We start from the raw sequence: 23,041 nt of genomic DNA on the forward strand, positions 1-23,041 counted from the left end.
TCTTAAGATTGTTGTGAGCATTAGTGAGTTAATACATGGTACTTTCCTGACACAAAGCACTGAGTGTCATTGTTGTCACTGGAAAGCTAGCAGTTCCTTCCCTACAGGTTCTCAGGCCTCTGATCAGTAAAACAGTCTACAAACGACAGGAACCTACAGGAGAGTAAGACTGTTAACTTGGTGTTCTGCTCCTTCCATCAAAACTACCCACCAAAAACTCCACTTTTTCACAGCTTTCCTTTTATTGAAAAAAATTTTAGAAAATGGCAGTTAATAAGGACACAAACAAATCAACATGGATATACTAGTGAAAAACATAGACAATATAAAAATGTCATTGGTGCTTCTTTAATTGATTAAGAGCACAAAATGTAACAGGCAGGTCTGTTTTAAACAAATTAAAAAGCTGTGTTTCCCCCCCAATTCTCTCCAAGTCAGATAGATACACACACAAAAATGGTGTGTAAGGATGTACACAAGAAGTTGTATCCTGAATCAAGGGACATAGATGTTGAAACAGGAATTAACACAATAAAGTCAGCAACAGATCAGCAATTTCAAAAACTGAGTCTTCAAATGCTGCATGGCACAAAGCTATACTGCTAGATATGAAGGAGAAAGACTGTACGGCTTTTAGCCAAAATGCTTTTCCAGAAAAGCAAATAAAAACAATGCAATCAGCAGACCAAGGCGGCTACAGCTAGATTATCGGAGCTAAAATTTCTCACATCTGAGCTAGAAAATCCTATTTATCCAGACTGGACTAGAATTGCAGAACAAAACAGGGACATTTTTAACATTTCTTACTTTATCCATTTTAAGTTCTCTGCTTCTTTCAACCTCACCCCGTAATTTCACATGATCCTGTAGAAAGATGGCTACTTTTAGAATTGGCTATTTTATTTTTCGTTCTGTGGCGAGACTGTCATGGAGCCTGGATATTTCAGGCTCATATGCATCCATGACCAGTGTTCCGCTGTGGTCAAAAAACTTAGCAATGGACTTGGTGAACTCAGCTTCCCGCTGCTGCTTTGTTCTCCCACTGATGAAGGTCAGCTTCAGAGTGTACTTGTCATCGAACCTAAGCAAAGATAATAAATCAAAAACCAAACACAGAGATTCAACCAGTAACAACAGAGCACCACGGCCGAGATGCCTACACACAGATTTATCCTTCCAAAAAAACAAAAACAAAAAAAAACAGGGGCTCCTAACCGCCTTCAAGATACAAGTTCTAATATGTAGGTGTTGCCGTGTGTTCCCTGATTTAATTACTGTGCAGCCCCTTTACCTTATAATAGACTGTTAAGCCATATAGACCATCTTCTCTCACCTCTGGATGTCACACTTGTTGCAGGGTCTTCCTAGCAGACACTTATCTCCAATCTACTGACTAATTCCCATTTGTTAATACTACACTTGGACATAACATCTCTGGGAAAGTCATCTTAAACACGCCCAACTGGGTTGGAGTTTGTTTCCCCTTTAACTTCCACAGCACCATCAATCAATAGCCAAATAATGAGTGCCTGTCACATGCCAGGTCTAACGACAGGATTGATGCTGTCCGTGAAATTACCTGTTCAAGGGACGTTTATTTATGTGTTCTTCACTGGGCTCAGAGATTCTTGAGGGCGAGGATTTTCTCGTTTTCTATTCTTAGCTTGGCACTTTGTAGGCAATCAAATTTTTATGACTAAATGAAGAACTCTATAGTTTTCACAGCTGTTTCCCAATTCCAGGTTGCTCAGTCCTTATACCCTATAACCAATCTAGCTCCAAGGTTCTATCTGACTCCAGGCCAGGGATGTCTTTTACTACATCAACTCCAGAGATTCTTTAGCCGCATCTTACTTTACTACTTTCACCCATTCAAGAGGGTTTATATCAACCTCTGGCAGGCTGACATGTCTCCCACAATCCCCCGTTTCTGCCTCCATTTAATTAGGGCATATTCAGTGGATTGTCAAGCTGGTAGTTCCTCTACAGCAGGGGTGTCCAAACTGCAGCCATGACCCATGGTTAATTGGCCCGCAGCAAATTCCAAAAATAGATTTAGTTTACTTAAATAAACCAGGTGAGGCAATACGTACTTCACCTCGAGTGAGTGGCCCGGCTGTTTGTGTATTTTACCACATATGGCCCTTGGTGAAAAACGTTGAAAAAGGTTTGGACACCGCTGCTCTAGAGGAAGCAGTTGTTTGAGCCTATTTCTGCACATTTAAAATAGGAAAACTACCACCTACTTTTCAGGATCGCTGTCATGGTTAAAACAGTGCCTACCATTAACCAGTGCTGAAAAAAAATCATAGCTCAATAAACTGTCATGTAGACAGTTACTTCCAACTGGGATAGCTAGGATGGAAGTCCTTGAACTATTCTCAATACTTCAAAATTTGTTCTCAAACTCTCACCAACTGCTGCTGAGATCTCAAAAACAATTGGATTTTTGGACAGTTCCACTGGCAGTTCCATGGCTTTGATGGCAGGACATGACCTGATGAGTTGGGATCTAATGATGCATTTTAGAAATAGTTACTTATTAGTTCAATAAATATTTTATTCAGCCCCAACTATGCATGTCGGGCAGTTTTAGGCGCTGAGGATATAGAGCAGTAAACACAATAGACAAATCCCTGCCTTTTGGGACTTCTTGTGTGTGTAAGGAAACCAACAATAAAATAAAAAGCATGTTTTTTAAATATGGTAGGCAGAAAAGGCTTCACTAAGCCGGTATATGAGCAGAGCCCTACAGAAGGTGAGAGAACAAGCTATCTGGAGAAAGAGTATTCTAGGCAGAGGAAATAGCAAATGCAAAGATCCTGAGGCAAGAACCTGGAATGTGTGAAGAACAGAAATGCGGTTAATGAGAACATAACGGAGTGGGAGAGGCTAAGAGCTGCAGGAGACGAGGGGTGTGTTGGCATATGTGTGTGGGGTGCAGAGAATAGAAAGGTACGGATTTCTAAGCTATACTTTAAGATTTTAGTTTTTTTCTCTGAGTGAGGGTTTTGAGCAGAGGACTGCGCTGATCTGCCTTAAGTTTTAAAAGAATCACTCTGCCTACTGTACTGGCAATAGACTATGGGCAGGGAGAGCAGCGGAAGAGGTCCATTAGGACATTATCACAAGAACCTAACAGAGAGGATGGTAGCAGTGGAGATGGTAAGAGGTCAGACTGAATATACTTAGAAAGTAGAGCTGACAGATTTGCTGGCAGATTGTTGGAAGGACTGAGAGAGAGGAGTCACTTTCAGAGGTCTGGTCTGAGAAATTAAAAGGATGGAGTTGCCATTTATTGAGATAGGAAAAGCTGGAGGAAAAGCAGGTTTAAATGAGGGATAGCAGAGTTAGGTTTTGGACGTGTTAATTTTGAGGTGTTCATTAAGATCCAATGTCAAATAGAAAGCTGGGATATACCTGGAGTTCAGAGTAGAGGTCTAGGTTGAAAATATAGATTTAGAGATCTTCTTCATATAGATGCTTGAAAGTCTAGATAAGATTACACCTAGTGAGCGACTATAGATAGAGAAGAGGTGCTAGGAACAAGCACAAGTGGCATTTCAAATTTAGAGAAAGGGGATAATGAAGAATCACAAAGAAGACGAAAGAACAGACATTAGGGGAGATGAAAATTAGAAGAGTGTGGTATCCTAAAAACCTAGTTAAAAAAAGAGAAGTGTAACAAGGAGAGAGTGATCCACTCTCAGCCAAATGCTGCTGACAGGTCAAGTATAACGAGGAAAGAGAAGTAAAGACAAGGGCAGATCCAAGAGATAATAGGAATAGAAGGAACGGGAAGCAGAGAAATGGGAAGACTGTGTGAGCAGAATAGGGGAAAATTATATATATTTTTTCAGCTGGGAGAAATTACGGCATGTCTGTGTGGCAGAAAGAATAATCTATGAGAAAGGGAAACATCAAGCAAATGAGAAAGGATACGAATCCCATGGACAAACGGAGAGGAGGCAGTATACAGGAACTGAGAAAGAAGCCAGAATATGACGAGCACTCTAGGTAATGATGCGAGAGTACTGATGCTTCTATCTTTTCAGCAACGAAAGGAGCTGAAAGGGGAAGAGAGAAGATATGAAAGATTCTCTAGAACAGTGAGAGAGTAACTGGACTACAGAAATGCCATGGAATCTAAGCTGAGTAAGGAGGAAGTGAGGGGAAGAGGGACAGTGGAAAGGTAGTGACTTATGGATGCCAACGGGGGCTGAAGAACTGTTAGGAAAAGAGAACTAGAAGGAGGTAAACAAGAGAAATAGGAAGCGATAGTGAGCGAGTGAAATTATTGAAGGTAATTAGTTATCAGTAATAACAAGGTCTAGGGTATGTCAAGGGAAATGTGTTCAAGACATGGCAGAAAACAAGATCCAGGTCATCAGAAACGAGAAAGTAAAACTGCGAGTCCAGAGTACTGGAATAATCATCTACTTGGATACTGAATCACCAAGACTTCTAAACAGAACTATGTTAGAGAAGAATGCCAATGAACCAGGAGCTTTCTTCAAGGAAAGAGAAGTGGGTCTATATTTAAATGCCATCAGAAGGAATAGAGGTGGTGTATTTCCTCTCCACAGGCACCAACAATGTGGCAGTTGGTAAAAACCAGCAGGGAATGTGGAAAAATCGAAACCCTCACACACTGCTAATGGGATTGTAAAATGATGCAGCTGTGTGGGGAAACAGTCTGGCAGTTCCTCAAGCAATTTAAAAAGAATTACCATACGACCCAGTAATTCCTCTCCTAGGTATAACCTGAGAATTGAAAACGTGTCCACACAAAAACTTGGACACAAATATTTTCGGCAGCATTATTCATAATAGTCAAAAGGTGGAAGCAACTCAAATGTCCATCAACTAACGAGTGAATAAGCAAAATGTGGTATGTGCATGCAGTGGAACATATTCAGCATAAAAAGGAATGAAACACTGATACATGTTACACCGTGGATAACCTTGAAAACATTACACTAAGTGAAAGAAGCCTGTCACAAAAGATCACATATTATATGATTCCATTCATAAGAAATATCCAGAACAGGGAAGCTAGAGACAGAAAGAAGATTACTGGTTACTTAATGTTGTGGGGGATGGAGGGTTAGGGAGATGGCAGCGAAAGGGCACAGGCTTTCTTTCTGAGGTGATGAAAATGTTCTAAAGTTGACAGTGGTGATGGTTGCAAATATCTGCAAATACACTAGAAACCAGTGAAATGTACACTTTAAATGGGTAAACTGTATGACATGTGAACTATATTTCAATAAAGCTTGTTTTAAAAATACATGTCAGAATGAGAAGAATGAAATCAAGATATTGTAAGGGTCCAGAATTCTGCAACTCGGCTTCAGTGGCCTGGCACGGGGTGTGGGCTTAGGATGGCTGAGGCCAAACGGGCAGCTGGGGCCCTGCCAGGAGGAGAAGAACTCGGCTGCAGCATCAGAATGAAGGTCTGCCCCTCCTCACAAGCATCTCCACAAGGTGGTAATGAGAAGCTTTTTGGTGTTGATGCTATACCTACATTCATACATGTGAATAACTGTACTTATAGTGTGAGAGCCTACTATGCGCGTACGCTAGGACCTATGCCGTGTGTTTTTAGGATTGTGACTAAGAGCATGGATGCTGGGCTCAGATGTGGGCTGGAATACCTGCTAGAAATCACTTTGGAGCTGTTATGCCCCTGGAATAATTAACTAAACCCTTTGGGCATGTGTCCTTATTTATCAAATGAGTTGTTCTAAGGTTTATGTGGGATGATGCACTTGGCACAATCCCCACTACACACGCAATAGAAATTTGCTATTATTGTAATTAGTACATCTTACCAACAACTCTATAAGTCATTTTTGACCCTGCTAAAGCTCGAATAGTTTACATGATGTACCAAAAGTCACACAGCTGGAAAGAAATGAGCTGGAATTTGAACCCTGTTCTGTATACCCAGCAAGGCCTCAGGTGTCAGCCAGTGGGCTGATCAGAAACAGACTGAACTGTGCTTCTCTGAGTTGCCTGGTACGTTGCTTCAGAGATTCCCGATGGCACAGAGCACAGTCAGGATCACAGAAGAAATAGAAGCTAACGGGTTCTTCAACGATACCTGGCTTCACATCTTCGGCCTTTCTAGTTCTGCACTCTCATGGACTCGGTTGATTACCACAAGGAAAAAGAGAATCATTCTTCATTCTTCCACCAAAGTGTAATACTCTGTCCCTGAGTTTCTCCTCAGAGCACATCTGTGATAAAGCGATCTCTCAGAACTGCAATGTTGGGAAAAACTTTCTAGATCCTTCATACCTCTCTCTTCATTTTACACGACCAGCACTAAGATCTGCATCGTGTACGCATGTAAGTCTGTCATCGATAATGACTCCACACCCACGGAGAATCCAACACCAGGGTTTCAGAATCTGTGAGGACAGTCATACCTTTTGAGACTGGAGGACAGCTGCCAAATGTCATCAGGATCCATCCCTGTAGGATCTTTCCTGTGGGCCACGAGAAAGATGCTCTTCTCCTTGTATGAGGTATAAATGGTCAGGATCCCCATCATCACAAAATACGTTCAAATCAAGTTAAGGAGGAAACACACAAACACACATGAAAGAGAACTATCACAAACTGACAAGCAAGGGCTGCAAAAATTACTGAAGAAGGGTTTTGTCTTGCTGCAAAAACACTAAAAATGTATCCTATTTTTTGTAGGATAACGTATAAGATCCTATTACCTTCCATGTCAAGACTTGTGCTTATTTCTCTATAAAATACAAAACTAATAATCACAGTGGACTAATCCATGCTCAACCAATTTTAAGGGTCATTAGAAGAGTGACTTCAAATTAGTTTACTATAAGAACAATTATGTCCTAGATACCTACAGGCTTATTATTATGTTCAGTTTTTGACATATTAACTACCATATTTGAGAACCTACTATGTGCAAGAAACGGGCACAAAAACTTTGTGTACATTATGCAATTTAAATTTTATGAAAGTGAGAAGCAGGAAAGTATAGTGCAAAGTGTGTAGATTTTGGAGGCAGTCCTAGATTTGAATCTTGGCTTTTAACCAATGTAACCTTGACAAATTACTTCCTTCCCCAAGGCTTAATGGTCACCTCTAAAATGGGGATAATACTGACTCTTTAGAATTGTCATTAGATTTAGAGATGACATATATGTGTGTGTGTATATATATATATATATATTTTTTATTTTTTATTTTTTTTTTATTTACTTTTATTTTTATTTTTATTTTTTTTTAAGTGTCTAGCACACAGAAGACATAATAGTAGTCATTACTAACATATGTAAAACTGGCAGGCTTATAAAAATGGCAAGATCTTTTGTTTTAAACAAATATAACCGAACAAATGAAATTCCATCGAGGTAGTTCTCTTGGGAGGCCATATTTTGTACTACTGTTGCTCTCATTCTTCAAATCTCTCTGGAACTCCTTTGGGAACTGTCTTATTCTTTGGAACTGCCTTAATAGTGAAAAATTTCATACTTGGATGATTTATAGGTCCCATGCCTGGGGACTATGATTTGGGACCAGTTTGGATGATACCATTTTTGATCAGGACCTGCTTTATTAAATGGCTTGTTAACTGCCTTTGAAGAAAAATCCCCAAAGTGGAGTTTTTAGAAATATTTCAGGTAGTGATAACATTGTCAAGAAAAGTCAACTGCCCACCAAAATGATTTGTTTTAAACAGCTAGTACAGTAATGGCACATAGCAGACTCTCCGAACACTATGTGGCTGTTAAGAATGAGGTAGACCTGTATAATCCAATATGGAAAGACATCCAACATCTTTAAGTTAAAAAGAAAGAAAAGTGCAGCATGTACAGATTGACTTGGAGGGGGAAGGAGTGGGAACCTCAAGAAAACTGTTACTATGAACATGCACGAGTATTACTTTTGTGATAATAGTAACTATATAATAAAAGTCCTATGTAGTCAGCTTTTTGAGAAATAAGCAAGCTGGGTAGGTAACAAACATGATTCTACATTTATCATAAAAAGGATATGGGAAAGAAAAACATTTCAGAGCCAATGATATACCAAACACATTATAGACGATCTCATTTAATCTTTATAATTCTGAGTATTACCCATACTTATAATGAGCAACATTCAAACAGTCTCAAAAAAGTTAAGTTCTTATTAGCACGAGATCACAAAACAGCTTGGATTTCAAACCCAGGTTCTCTAGCTCCAGAAGAGGTTCTTATTTCCACTGTTAAAACACAAGCTACACCTACACCTCATGCTCAGTAACTCCCAGTCAGCCCCTCAGCTTCAAGGAAACCCGATGCAGATCTGAATCTCCCAAATCTGATCCTCTCCTAACTTCCTGGAATGTGGCTTGAAGCAACCCGGCCTAATGGGAGAAGCACTACACTAGAAATAGGAAAAGCTGGGTTGTCACTATTACTGTGTGTTTTGCTCTCACGTGCGCACACCTGGATTATAGTAACCTCCACGTTAATAACTAAATAGAATTGAAGATAAAATAACCATATTAAATCTAAAACATTAACGATCATTACTACATAAATTTACAGATACTCCTAGCTGATAATGTTAAATTCTAACATTAGCAGGCCCCAAGATCAAAGTTTGTTTTTTGTAGGGAGCTGGGAGGATATCAGTAGAGATTTTAATAGTCACTAGAAAACAAACCTGAGCATAAAGAAAGGATATGATATGACGCACAAAGCCAGAACAGGCTTGGACTCTGGAAAGGGGTGCATATAATCCCAAATCAAAGCCACTATGGCAAAGAAACAGGAGATGGTGCAGATGGTGAGGCGACCGTCAATTAGACCAAAATTCTCCACATACTTGTACTTTTCCAGAAGTACCTAGTGAGAAGAACAAGGAATCAAGGTAACAGTAATGCTTACTTCCCGAACCTGCTTTTATTCATAATTTCCATGATAAAAGCTATGAATTATAAATTACCAAGTACATAGTTCTCTCCAATCAGAATTTTACCACTACAAGCAAAAGAAGACTCAGCTGTTTACAATGGATCCCGGAGAAAGAGTTCATGAACTTCTTATACATTTTTAAAAATCCTCAATCTTTTCCCTTGGATGAAGCTAAAATTTTCTTCTCCCCTTTTAAATGGAGAGATGGCCAATTACGGATGAATGTCTTACATTAGCTCAAACTTCTTGGCTCTAGGCTAATTAACCTCAAAAACAAGATGACCAGCTTTCTGGAATTCAAACATGAGAGAACTTGAGAAGTTTGAGGTAGCTAACATTTATATTTTAACACGTGCTCCCCTACAAACACTGTGAGGATTTTAGAAACTGCTTTCTGGTTCAATCCCTAACACTGAGAACTGGAGTATTTCCACGTCACAGAAGGAAACGATCCTGCAGGTGGGCATCAGGAGTACACACGCTAACAGACCGCCGCCTCCAAAAGTACCTTTTTGGCAGAATCATCCAAAGAATTTTTCACAGCTGATCCATCCCATTTGTCAATTTTTACAGGCTTGTCGTCAATCTTCCACTGTAAAACCAACAGAAGAGCTGCGCATCAAGACACATGGCATCTTACTGACAGGAAGATGAACTACTGCCGTAAGAGCATGCTTAAGTGTCAGTGACATTTACCTTCTGATGTTGGGCAGCTAAAAGACAAAACACTTGAAAATGAAGGTGAAGGAGACGAGGGTCATTCGATTCAGGTGATGCTCATATGATGTCGCCAGTCTCCATGCTAAGAAATCAGAATCTACAAGCCCCAAACCAAACCACTACGTGGGCTACAGAGACCAGTGTGAACACATATCCCGTCCCCGTTCTATCCAAACGTGAGTATAGAAAGAGCTCCCCTTGGTCACCCTTTCATTCTGTGACCACAAAACTCAGAAAAAATAGATCCACGGACTTTCAGACAGTAACAAAATGAAGTTCTCATTTAATACATCTTTGTCAGCTAACAACTTTTATGTTTTACCAGCAGGTCTTAACTACAGGTGAACAGCAAAATCCAGCGTAGTCTACTGGAAAGAACATTTTGAATTAAAAACCAAGTTCTATCACCAGTGTTATATGATTTTGGGCAAACCCTGCTTCAATTACTTTCATCTATAGAGGCTGAGAAAGGTTACCAAATCCTGTGCTGGTGAGACACAAGCGATTCTCTCACACACTATCGGGAGAAGTTCAGAACGGTACAATACCTATAGAAGACAATTTAGCATCGTGGATTCAACTTCCCACTTCAGGGGACTTTTCCATATCTGCATACACGTGACATAATACACAAGGCTACTCACTGCAGCAGCATTTATAATAGTAGTATTCTTTATATATGTATGAAATTTAATAGATAGCTAAGTGGAGATGGCAAGCAGGCAGTTAGACATATAAGTCTGGGGCTCAGAGGAGGTACAGGTTGGAAATATAAATATGGAAGTCATCAGCTTATAGATGGTATTTAAGCCATGACACTGGGTATCTCTTTGGGATGAGTGTAGATAGAGGAGAGGGCCAGAGGCTTGCCAATATTTATAGGTCAGGAAGAAGACAAAAAAACAACCACAAAGACAGAGAGACCAGTGAAGGAGGAAGAAAACTAGGGATGAGTAGTGTTCTAGAAGCCACATAAAGAAAATATTTCAAGAAAGAAGTTATCAATGAGTCAAATACTACTGAAATTGACCTAATAATTACTATTGACCGAATTGACCGAAAAACTACTATTGAGATTTGACAAGAAGAGGTCACAGCACAGAAATGGTGCAGGCAACAGCTAAAAGGGACCTGGGCAGATGGAGGTTATTAACGTCTGTGATATCAGTGCTACATAATGATGAATAAGTAGTTAATAGTAATAATCATATGAAGCTTCAAAGATTACTCCATACACACTGTAAAGATTAGAGTTTACACTGAACTATAATTCACATACCATAAAACTCATCATTTTAAAATGTACAAATTCAGTATTTTTTAAATTATACTCACAAGGCCGTGCAACTATCACCACTATCTAATTCCAGAATGACTTTCATCACCCCAAAAAGAAACCACATACCCGTAAGCAGTCACTCCCCTCCCCGCCACCCTCCAGCCTTAGCAACTACTAACCCACTTTCTGTCCGCATAGATTTGCCTATTCTGGACATTTCATATACTAAATGGTATCACACAATATGCGGCCTTTTGTAACTGACTCCTCTCACTTAGCATGTTTTCAAGGTTCATTCCTTTCTATGGCCAAATATTCCATCGCATGGATATACCACATTTTGTTGATCTACACATCTGGCAATGGATACTGGGCTTTCTTCCACCTTTTAGCTATTGTGAATAATGTTGCCATGATCATTTGCATACAAGTTTTTGTGTGATATATATTTTCAATTCTCCTAGGTTTATATTTAAAGTGGAATATGCTGAGTCATATTGTAACTCTATGTTTAACCTTCTGAGGAACTGATAAACTGATTTCCAAAGTGGCTGCAGCACTTTACATTTCCACCAGCAGTATATGAGGGTTCCAATTTCTCACACCCTCACCAACACTGGTTATTTTTTACTATAGCCATACTAGAGGGTATTAAGTGTATCTCATTGTGGTTTTGATTTGCATTTCTCTAATGACTAATGATGTTGAGCATTTTTTTCATGTGATTATTGGCCATCTACATGTCCTCTATGGATAAATGTCTATTCACATCCTTTATTCTTTTTAAAATTGGACTGTCTTTTTATTATCAAGTTATGATTTTTTTAATAGTCTAGATACTAGACCCTTATTAGATATATGATTTGCAAATATTTTCTCTCACTGTAGGTTGTCTTTAAACTTTGATAATGTCCTTTGACACAAAAAAGTTTTATATTTTGATAAAGTAAGAAATAATGAGTTTTAAAATGCTATTCAAAGTTTAGCTTGCAAAACAATGTTAAAAAGCCAGCACCCTGTTTCTTTAAACACACATTCTCTCTCTCTCCAGTAATGCCACAGAACTGTTCACTGCCTTTGTCAGAGCTGGGTCAGGAAACAGGCATATCACCCACAAGTCTGGCAAACTAAGATACCATCGCTGAGAGTAAAAGAGGACACGAGACCTATCTATGGACACATGGTTGGTGGGTGACAAAGCCAGGGCTTAAGCCTAAATTTTCCAATCTCAAAACAGATGTTCTTTCCACTACTACATTAGCTAGCATATGGCCTGCTCCAGAATGAGAAGCAATGTACTAAGTAAGGTAAGAGACCTGGGTTAAAAACTGGGGAAGCCAAATTCCGGAACCGTTACTAACTCACTGTGTGTAGTCTTGGTCAAGTTACTTCATCTTCCCCTCTCCAACTGTGTCTGTGTCTATAGAATGAGGCTGGAACGGATAAGCTTCAAGGTCTCAATACAAACATTTTAGAAAAACCACTATTGATTAAGCAGATTAGTTAAAAACAAAAAACAAAAACAAAACTTAAAACGTCAGAACCAGAGGTATTTAAAAAGTCATCTAGGACAATAATTCTCAACTCACGAGTAATTGTTAAAATGTAGAAGGAATAAATAGCTGTGTGCGAAAACATGCAGATGTCCAGGCTCTACCTCCAGAGCATCTGATTCAGGTCTGTGATGAGGTCCAGAAATCTGTGTTTTTTTAATTAGAACCCCAAGGGAGTATGATGTAGACAGTCTCCATATCATGTTATGAAAAATATTTATCTAAGGAAGTTGAAGCCCAGTATATATAGCTAGTTAGCAGGAGCTATATGTATTTTGTTGAGTACTTACTATGTGCCAGACACCACCTTTTAAGGTAGTTACTATGTATTATCCCCACTTTACAGATGAGGAAACTGAGAGACATAGAAATGTATTAACTTGCCCAAGAACATTACACCTGGTAAGTGGCAGAGACAGGATGCAAAGGCAGAGGGCCTGGCTCCAGAGCCTGTGTTCTCAACTACTAAGCTATAAAAGCTAGACTTTAAAATTAAGCTGACAATCCAGCAGAGACAGAAATCCAGCTTTGAGGTTAAGAGGGTCTGGATATAGCTTCTAGAAAGCATGGTTTAATATCACATTTTAATAGCCAAAACAATTTTAACAGCCAAAACAAATCCAGCCAGGAGACAGAGACCCAGGTACAAGGTTAAAAGGATTTGGGAACAGCTTCTGGAAAGCATGGTTTAATACCATATATCAATTTTAATAGCAAAAATAAATTAAGCAATCAATTTTTCTTTACAGTCTGCCATGTAGGACAAAGTGCTTTGATGTATTTTGGGCAAAATAACTTAATGCAATGATCTGAGTTACTCTGTACTGGAGGCTGGAAGATTATATTTGCATACCTATTTTTAAGATCAGGAAAACAGAATTGCTTTGTTCTTAAAGTCAGTTTCACAGAAACAGAAATTCACATCTGCTTGGGGAAAGCTGTAAGCACATTTGCATCTCTTTATTACATTTCTTTACGCCAAGTGAAACTGCAGCTGCAGGAAATAAAATAAAAACCCTCCAAAAAATCAAGACAAATCAAATTAAAGAGATTGTAAGGTAACAGTCTCTTATTCCCACACAGTGAAAGCTTCTCTATTCATTCAGATCCTGCTCCATTGAGAATAAGTTTTTTCCCATGTTCCCAGTTTTCAGACAATTAGAGAAGCCATCGCTAAAGCTACTTCTGAAGACTGAGGTGGCAGATCTGAAGTTTTTTTCTCTACTAAATTCAATACTGCAAGTACTTATTATGTGTTGATTACTACAGAGAACTGTAAGAACCTCTCATGGGAAACTGGACAAATACAAATTGGTATAACAATGTAAGACTGTATGTCAGTAAGGGACAGCTTAATTCCCATGTGCCACAAATGCTAGAGAATTCAAAAGGGGAACACCGCAATGTAAGGCAGAAATGAAGTTTTCCAAGAAAATACATAAACAGCTCTTGATTTATTTTCTATTTCACTTCTTGGTTAATTCTTCCAAGTGCTCCTTTACGGGCCTTTCACCTATTTTTGCTATTCAAGTTGGAAGTTCTCATCATCTCATTCTATTGTTACAGCTCTTTACAAACAACATTTACCAATACTACCATGTTTCCCCCCAAATAAGACCAGGTCTTATATTAATTTTTGCTCCAAAAGACGCATTAGGGCTTATGTTCAGGGGAGGTCATCCTGAAAAATCATGCTAGGGCTTATTTTCCGGTTAAGTCTTATTTTTGGGGAAACACGGTATACAATTTAATATTTACAAAAAGTCTGTATATATGGGCATCCACATTGTTTACTTATGGAAATTTAAGGTCAATAATACCAAGTAACTTATCCAAGGCCATGAAGCTTTTAACATGCTGCACTATTAGTCAAACTTGTCTTTCTTTTTATATATAAACCCCCTAGACACTGGTATAAAACCCTAGACACTGGTATAAAGCCTTATTAAAGGCTTTTAATTTCTACCTCTCCAAACTATCAGGATAATTTTCTTAAAGCCACTTTAGTCTCAAAAACGTTTCAGTTTCCTACTCCTACTTCAAGCAATCCATGCCCTCCTCAATTTTGTCACCACAGGTCTCGTAGAGACCATCCAGTCAATTCACTACCTGAGAAACATCATGCACCTTCTGTGTACCTTTGCTCAAGTATATTCTTAACTTGTGTATGCCTTCCCTCTCTCTCTACCCCCAAATAAGGTCCCAGCTCCTCTCAGACATGAGGTCATCCTCTGGGACCCTCACCTTCTTATCATTTTGCCTCTCTCAATTGAACTTCTGTAAATAAAAGTACATAATTCAATACACCAAATACTTTTATGTTTAATATTTAGGGTACCCCATGTCCTACACTCACCAACACTGAGTACTTTCTGACAGTAGGAGTCTTGACTTATTCCTCTGCCATTCACACATTTATATTCGACACTATAGGTTACAGAGATCATTCATGTGTATCATCTCATTTATTCTCCCCCAAACCCTAACATTTCAGATGAAGAAAGGGAAGCTCAGTGAGGTTAATTAAGTCTTCATACAGTTTGAAAGTAGCAGAGCTACTTCAGAGCCCAAATCTTATGCTCCCCAAATCCAGGTTCTTTCAATAATACAATGATACCATATGCTTTTCAGTAATAACTACCTTACATATGTCTATGCTTAACGTTTGCTGGTGATGATCAAATAGAGGGAAGAACAAAAGCAGTCCATGGGATAGGACGAGCACAGGCTGCGGGGTGATCACCAGCAGGAAGGCAGGGTTTGGGTATGAAAATGGCCATCCATTCCCAATACTCTCACATGGCTTGGAGCAATTTGCCATGCCCACCTACAGAACATGTTCCCATCTCTTAAGAAGAGTTAAGAGAGTGACAACCATGTAATTCAAAACCAATGACACCCAAAAAAGAGAAGCAAAAAGATCTGGATCTGAACCCCACAATATGATCGTGTACTCATTTCTTAGGCACCTACCATGTGTTAGGAACATGGGCACCTGAAAGCCGGTCTGAAAGCTGTTTTCAATTAAAGTAAAAAATCCTGTTTACTACAATAAAGACCCCATGCTTAACATTTCTCATCAAACTGGCTCAGGGCCCTACCATCAGAGAACTGGAAGGGGCGTTAGGGTACATCAAGGCTAAATCCCTCACTTCAGAAATGAGCAGACAGACAGGGAGAACAGCATATTTCAAGGTCACACAGCTAAGTAGACGCAGAACCAGTACTAGGACCCAGATCTTCATGCAACTGTTTCTTTCAAGATGCTATGCAAGGGACAAGAAGGGCCAACCCAGGAGCAGTTTTCCTTTTGCTTTTCTTTTTCTCTCAAGCCCTTACTGCTAGGGCCACAGCTTTAAAAAACAGCAAACTCATGAATCCGAATGCACTGGAAGGCAGAAAAGGGGGAGAAAAAAAGGGGGGGAGGGTGAAGATGGTGAGAGGAAAAAAGATACAAATAAGTTCAGTGTTCGGGGTATCGTGATAAAACGCCTAGAAACTTCAATAAGCAAAAGGCCAAAGAGGAGTTTGCAGCCTTGTAGCGACACGCAAGGGTGGTGGTCGTGGTGGGGTTTGGGGACTACTGACTTCGAATAGCTGCTTTCATTCCTTCGGGCTTCAGTATTCCCCATCGGTTAAATGAGCACATTCAACAGTAGCCCCCAAAACCACCGAGGAAAAACCGACAGCCAGGTTCAAATGTGGGAATAATTAAGTTTTCCTAAGCAGCTGTGATGGCCAGCATTAAGGACCAGCAACACTTCCGAGAAGGAAAAAAGATCTAAACAGGAAAGAACCCGGGTTTGAGTTGTGGACAGAGCGGGCTACAAGCGCCGGTAAAGTTCGCTTTACAGTGAACCAAACCGGGGACTCCCCCGGGAAGCCGCAGAAGAAAAGAGGGGCGGGGATGGGAAGAGGGGCTTGTCGCCTCCCGGGCCTCCCGAGGTCTCGACTGTCCCCAAGGACCGGCTCCTTACCTTATCCAACAAGCCGCTGCGGCCACTGCCTGTCCCGCAGCTGGGGCCACCGCCAGCCCCACTACTGCCTCCGCCACCACCACTTCTCCCGCCCTGTGCAGCCGCCGCCGCCATCTTGTCTGCCTCTGCGTCTCCCTCCCACTCCTACTTGTCCGAAGCCGATTGGCTGAAGCTGACTGCGTGACGCGCCGCGCGGAGTCCATCGGGATCCGTAGTTCGCTGCTGGCTGACACGAGCTTAAGTGGCCGCGGAGCTTGCCGGGATTTGTAGTAGTTAGAAGGTCTGGCCGCGGTTGCCGCCCACAAGGCTAGCTACCGCGTCGCGGTTACTAAGGGGGTAGAGAAGGTAGTGGCAAGCGCCACCGTGGAGCGACTCCGAGTTCTCCGGGAGGGTCGCAGGCTCGCATCCCGCCTGACCGGGACGTCGTCCCCGCCGACGCCTCGGAGGTGGAAACGACGCCGGAGGCTGGTGAGGCTGGAAACGTAGTTTGGGTGAGAGGTTAGAGTCTCCCCCGCATCAGATGTAGCGTTTCCAAAGGGGCACAGGAGTTTGTTCTCCTTCCTTATCTAACCCTGTTACAGCACCTACCAGTTATTCTCTCTGCTTACTGTCATCTTAGCCGTTAGTAATGTTTTCCAGTTGCGGAGAACTCGTTCACTGAGTGCCTGCTGTCTGCTGGGCAGTACCCTATGTGCCCTTATTTATATTTTTATGTAAGTATAATTGGTATATAATATTATACGTATTAGTTTTCAGTTGTATAATATAGTGGTTCAACATTTATAGATCTTACGATCTGATCACCACACTAAGCCGAGTAATCATCTGTCACGGTGCAACCTTATCACAATATTATTGACTATAGTACCTCGGTTTTCGAACGTCTCCGTTGACGAACATTTCGGTTTATGAATGCCGTAAACCCGGATGTAAATGCTTCGGTTTTCGAACACGCCTCGGAAGTCGAACATGTCACAGGGCTTCCGCTGAGTGCAAGATCCTGAGGCCTAGCTGTCGGCTGTTTCCGAACGTTTCAGAACTTGAACGGCCTTCCGGAATGGATTACGTTGGAAAACCGAGGTACCACTGTATTCTCTTTCATCGTTTTCACCCTTCCCCCCAACCCCCTCCCCTTTGGCACCCATCAGTTTGATCTGTTTTTATGAGCCTGTTTTTCAGATTCCACGTATAAGTGAAATCATAGGATATTTGTCTTTCTGTCTGACTTATTTCACTTAGCATAATACCTTCCAGGTCCATCCGTGTTCTAACAAATGGCAAGATTTCATTCTTTTTTATTACTGAGTAATACTCCATTGTGTGTGAGTATATGTGTTTGTACGTACCACATCTTCTTTACATCCGTCCTCTTAGCCCTGTCAGATGAGAAAACAAGGAACTTACCCAAGGCCAGATAGCGTGTAGCAGAACCTTATTTAGAAGCCAGTTTGTTTGTTTTTTTTAACATCAGAACTCATGGTATGTTCCCTCTGCCACTCTGCTTTTGCAATTTCCAGATGTAATAGTATTCTAGATTTTTATTAATTTACTTTTTCCCACAGAAAATTTTGAGCACCAACATTGCCTAGAACTGTACTAAGGGATACAGGGAGATCAAGACCCTGTTTCCTACTCTCGTGGAACTCCTACTCCAGTGACCTAGAGTTGTCACATAACAGGATTATACTATACTATGCTCTATTACTTTGCATCACTTCTTTTTTTTTATTCCCATAAGTCCCTCATAAGTGTCCAAATTATTGAACAAATATTTATTGAGTGCTTACTACGTAACAATCACTGTTCTCATCACTGGGGATATATCCCTGAATAAAACTGACAACATACCTGTGTTAGTGAAGCTAACATTCATCTGATAATTATCATTAAATAATAATAGATGAGATTTCTTCACCTCTGTGATACAATCCACTCAGATGCCCCTGTAGCCTTTTGTTATTGTTCACTTTTTATATCTTCTTGTATTTCAAGTCCCAGCTCTAATGTCACCTGCACTGAGAAAACTTCCCTGATCATTATTTCTTCCTTTGCAGACAAAATGAAGCGCTCCATGGCATTGTGTTCCCGGTTCAGTTTAATTCAGTAAACAATCATTGAGCCTCTTCAATGGGCTGTATGAGGTGCTGGGGATAGATATAGGTAGCACCCAGGCTTTGCCTTAGAGGGGATCACAGCCTGGGGTTGGAGGTATTTGGAGTGGGGAACAGACAGGTAAGCCGGCCATTATAATACAGTGGCACAGATTACCTCCATTGAGAGGTGGGCCTGAGGGGGTAGCACAGAGACTGTCAACCTGAGGAGGGGAAAAACAGGAAAGCTCTCTGCATGAGCCTGGCAAAGAAGGGGGGGACTAGGACAGCAAATGTATGCAGATGAGAAGCATTACTCTGTGTCTGTGTGTGTGTGTGTGTGTGTGTGTGTGTGTGTGTGTGTGTGTGTGTAGCCGGGAGGCACTATAGATTGAGGTTAGCTGCTTCAAGTTTGAGGTAGAGAACAGAGGAATCTGAAACTAACTAGGCAGGCAGCCTCTAAGTCTGGAACTTGGACTTTCTTTTTTCCACCGTATAGGTAAAGCTCATTTCTCTCAGAGTTACTTTCTACACACTGTAACCTGGGGGCTATCTGCCCTTCCTAGATCATTAGTCGTAAATCCACACCTTCTCACCTAGTAGTATTCCTCATAGGGAACTGGTATTTCTATGATTAGTTGTGTGCAGGTCTGTATGTCCCCCACGAGCCTGAGTCTGATTCATTTATTGTGTTATGTGCATAGCAAACATCTTTTCCCAGATTATGTCTTATCTATCAACTTTGTCTTTGCTATGGTTACTGTGTATAAATTTATTTTGTGTAAATGATTATGTAAACCAACCCTTTCCTTACCTATTTGTTTACACATCTTATTTAAGCGCTCTAGCCCCACCCCATTGTCATAAAATTATTCTCCTGTTCCACCTTCCCATCTATGTCTCTGTCTCTCTTCCTTTACATCTATATCAGTCTATTTCTGGGCTCTTTAGTCTTATGGTATTTTTCGAGGCCCCAGGTGAGACACATTTTGGAGCACAAGGTTCACAGTAAGATAATAAGAGAAAGGTGAAGAGCTCTGAATAACAGCCTAAGGTGTATAATATCTATTTTACAGGTGAAGAAACCGATGAAGAAACAAACAAAAAAGGAAGTCAAGGGACTTTTCCCAAGATCAAAGAACAAGCAAGTACTTCGCAGACCAGAAGCAAGGTCCTTATGTTCTGTAAATTACTTGAGCCTTCTCAAATAGTCCATCATCTCTAACATTTCCCAGCCAGCTATACATTCATTCATTCATTCATTCATTCATTCACTCACTCACCAATCTAGCAGATAGGTGTGGTCGGTCACAAGAGAGATTTCCTAAAAGACAGAATGACTGAATGACTATTGATCTTTCCCCACCTATCCATCAATCCATTCATCTTCCCAACACATTTTTAGTGAGTTCTAGACTGTATGCTAAGCTCTGGGATTACATAAGTGAATAAGGTATCACAGTGCCCATAGCAGATGGGAAGTTAAGGGGAGCAACCTGTTATAATAACATGATAAGTACTATATATACTAGGAGAAGTACAGGTTATCATGGGAACACATAATATAGGAGGGGCCTCCAACCCTTTTTGGAGTGGTCAAGGATCAGGAAATTCATAGTGCCCTATGTTGGACCAAAGGAGATACCAGCATCACTCATTTATCCCACAGATAATTATGGAATCTGTTGTGTGCCAGGTGCTGTGTTAGGTGTTGGAAATAAAGAGATGAACATCACAGACGCTGTCCTTCCTCTGGAGGAGCTTAGAGTCTAATTAGGGAGCTCAGAGATAGGTATAAAAACCCGTGGACCCCGGAAATACCATTGTATCCTTTATTTGGCTCACACATGTTGATTGGGTGTTTCCTATGAGTACTCCAAGGGTGGAAGGGAGACAGTGAATTGGATGTGTTTCCAGACTCGGAGGTTCACAGACCAGTGAAGAAGCCTTCTCATGATTGCTAGTAATCCTATGAGGTAGAAAAGCTCCACCACAAAAGAGATACAGAAGAAATACTCCAGCGATTAGTCACAGTAGCAATTGTTTCCCTCTGGAAGGTTCAGTGAAGGCTTTGTGGAAGGGGTGGCATCTGGGCTGGGTCTAGAAAGAAGCCCTTTTCTTTTCTATTTATTACCTCATATAATTCTTACAACAATTCTTCAAGGCCTAGGTTTTTATCGTCATTTTATATGTGGAAAATCTGAGGCACAAAGAAATAAACTGATTTGCTCAAGGTTGCTCAGCTTAATGGTAGAAACTAGACTCAAATTGAAGCCTCTTGTTTTCAAAATTGTTGCCCTTCCTACTACGCCACTCTACTATTCATGTTTGTCACTTCCAGGAAACATTTTCTGAGGCTACCTGATCCCAGCTCCCACTCTCCTCCTTCCTTTTACTGAATCTGTTTCCAGAACCTCCATCTGAGGACCCCACATTCTTCCCACATTTCTCTCACTGCCTAAGAGCTTATAGGTTCCCAAACCTCTGCTGCCCCAAAGCGTCTGAAGCTGTCCCAAGCAGGTCTGCGAATGACTGGATCCCTTGAAAGAAAAATCTCAAATCTCTAAGAGCTCAAGGTTTAAGGAATTTAGATCTTTTATTAGAGATTTATTCCTAAAAGAAGTGGCATTGGAGCTGAACCTTAACGGATGAAATCAACCAGATGAACAAGATGGAAAAGGTTATATTAGGCCCAGGGAACACCAAGAACAAAGGCAGATGAGACTAAATGTTTTGGGACTAGAAAATGATTGTGAACCTGATGGGTCGGGCTGGCTGGAGCTGGGAAGGTTGGGACACAGGACCCCAGGACCCTTCAAGACCACGCTCAAGCGTTTGGCCTCGTGCTCAGTGGAAAAGATGTGCAGTATTCTAGGTGAGCGGCGATGAAAGGGTTAATGAAAGCAGTGAGGGACAGAGAAAAGTACACTGGAACAGTATTTCTGAGCTGGAATTGTCATGACTCAGTGACCAGTTAATGGAATCCCATTCCACCGAGCATTATTTTTATCAGACCTCTCTTTCTAAAGCACAGCTTGGGTCATAGCTCTACCCAGCTCAGATATCCCCCATGGCCATCAGTTACTTACAAGGTGAAACCTGAGCTCCTATCCTGGCACTGAAGGTCCTTCAGGAGCAGGCACCATCCTTCCCGTCTAGCCATATTGTCCAAGACTCCCAAACACATCCCCTTCCTGGGTGAGGTGGTTTCTTCACTGCGCCAGACATGCCTGCCACCATGTCCTCAGTCCTGTGGCCTTTTTGTTTACAATGCATATCCTGCTCTCTATCAGCAAACTTAATTCATGCCTCAAATCCTATTTATCTAGTTCAAATCTCATTATTTTCCTATCGTCTTGCCTAAAATGTGAGCCCCCCCTTCCTTGAATTCTGTTAAAGAACATTTCTAGTGAGCAGTTAATATGTACCATGCACCACCTTTCTAACTTGATTCTCTCATTTGTCTATCAAGGTAGGTGTTATTACCCCCATTTTACAGGTGAGGAAACTGAGGCTCAGAGGGGTAGGGACGAGAGCAACGCAGCACCTTCTCACTCTTCTACTTCCTCGGCTCTCAGGGAGATGGCCTCCTCAGGAATCTACCACCTGGACGATGGAAAGCCTTACCTGAACAACTGCTTTCCAGCCAAAAATCTGCTTCGGATGCCAGAAGAAGGTCAGGTGACTTCCCAAATTGGTACCTTTGCCTCACACCCAGCTCCTGCTTTAAAATGTCTCTTACATCCACTTCTTTTTCCCCAGCCCCTTGACTACTGTTCCCTGCACCACCTGGTCCCATAGTCCATCTTCCTCCAGCATCCAGCAGCCTCAGGGAGCCTTCCAAAGTGCACATCTAATCATTTTCCCTTCTGTCCAGTGACTTCTCATTGCTGGCCCTTTTACCTGCTGTTCTATCTTCAGAGTCTAACCTCCCCTTATCCTTTGTATAACCCCATTCCTTTATTTATGCTCTCACTTCACATAGCTTTTTCTCTTTGCCCAGGATGTCCCACCCCTCATTCCAGTTATCTAAACTCTTCCCATCCCACAAAGCCCAGCTCCTCTCCCACGTCTCCCACATGTCTAGCTGCTCTAGCCATCAGTGCCCATCCTCTCTTGTAAGCCTCTTCCTCTCTGTGTTTCTTATCTGGTGATTCATTATATTCTGCCAAGCTCCTAAATAAAATAGCTGAAACTTGATTCTACTAAGTAGTTTTTCAAATATTTATCTAGTTAAAAACACCCCTGGGGCAGGGACTCCTCATAACACTGAGCAGAGACCTACACATGGAGGCCTACACTACCAAAGACACATGGATTCAATGAGTTGGATTTGTAGCTTTGAAAAAATAGAGCGAGGGAGACGAACCCTTTGTTTACTCTAGACGAAGTGACTTGCAGGTCACTCAGTACATGTCATAATGGAAGGACCATCTCCTCCAGCCTGTCTTCCCAACCTCTCTAGAGCGATTTCATC

General features: G+C 41.1%; 2 protein-coding genes across 5 annotated transcripts in view; one reads left to right on the forward strand and one right to left on the reverse strand.

Annotated features, from left to right (window-relative positions):
• Positions 1-332: 332 nt before the first annotated feature.
• SPCS2 (signal peptidase complex subunit 2) lies at positions 333-16,632 on the reverse strand. Its single transcript, XM_019744371.3, has 5 exons — positions 16,475-16,632; positions 9,454-9,537; positions 8,716-8,876; positions 6,435-6,569; positions 333-1,081 (listed from the first exon to the last, which is right to left on the reverse strand). The coding sequence occupies exons 1-5, from the start codon at positions 16,586-16,588 to the stop codon at positions 895-897; spliced, it is 681 nt and encodes a 226-aa protein (XP_019599930.1). The 5' UTR covers positions 16,589-16,632; the 3' UTR covers positions 333-894.
• Positions 16,633-16,770: 138 nt separating this feature from the next.
• XRRA1 (X-ray radiation resistance associated 1) overlaps positions 16,771-23,041 on the forward strand; it is a 52,946-nt gene continuing 46,675 nt past the window's right edge. For 2 of the 4 annotated variants that reach the window (XR_016018742.1, XM_088791563.1), the window contains exon 1: positions 19,745-22,240. Coding sequence is in view for 3 of the 4 variants with exons in the window: in XM_088791563.1 (XP_088647689.1) it covers positions 21,994-22,240 (247 nt within the window). In the remaining variant the exon portion in view is untranslated. The other 2 variants (XM_019744366.3, XM_074335766.2) reach the window with 2 other exon arrangements.

This window comes from Rhinolophus sinicus, chromosome 14, assembly GCF_057876585.1.
Source record: "Rhinolophus sinicus isolate RSI-liver-muscle chromosome 14, RSI-T2T, whole genome shotgun sequence".
Lineage (NCBI taxonomy): Eukaryota > Metazoa > Chordata > Mammalia > Chiroptera > Rhinolophidae > Rhinolophus > Rhinolophus sinicus.

What these genes read in the sequence shown, in the direction of transcription:
- SPCS2 (XM_019744371.3), bottom strand. Translation starts at nt 16,588, where the DNA reads ATGGCGGCGGCGGCTGCACAGGGCGGGAGAAGTGGTGGTGGCGGAGGC. An exon ending in TGGATGATTCTGCCAAAAAG is followed by an intron (nt 8,877 to 9,453) that starts GTACTTTTGGAG and finishes TCTTCTCACTAG; the next exon opens with GTACTTCTGGAAAAGTACAA. An exon ending in CTGTCCTCCAGTCTCAAAAG is followed by an intron (nt 1,082 to 6,434) that starts GTATGACTGTCC and finishes ATCTTTGCTTAG; the next exon opens with GTTCGATGACAAGTACACTC.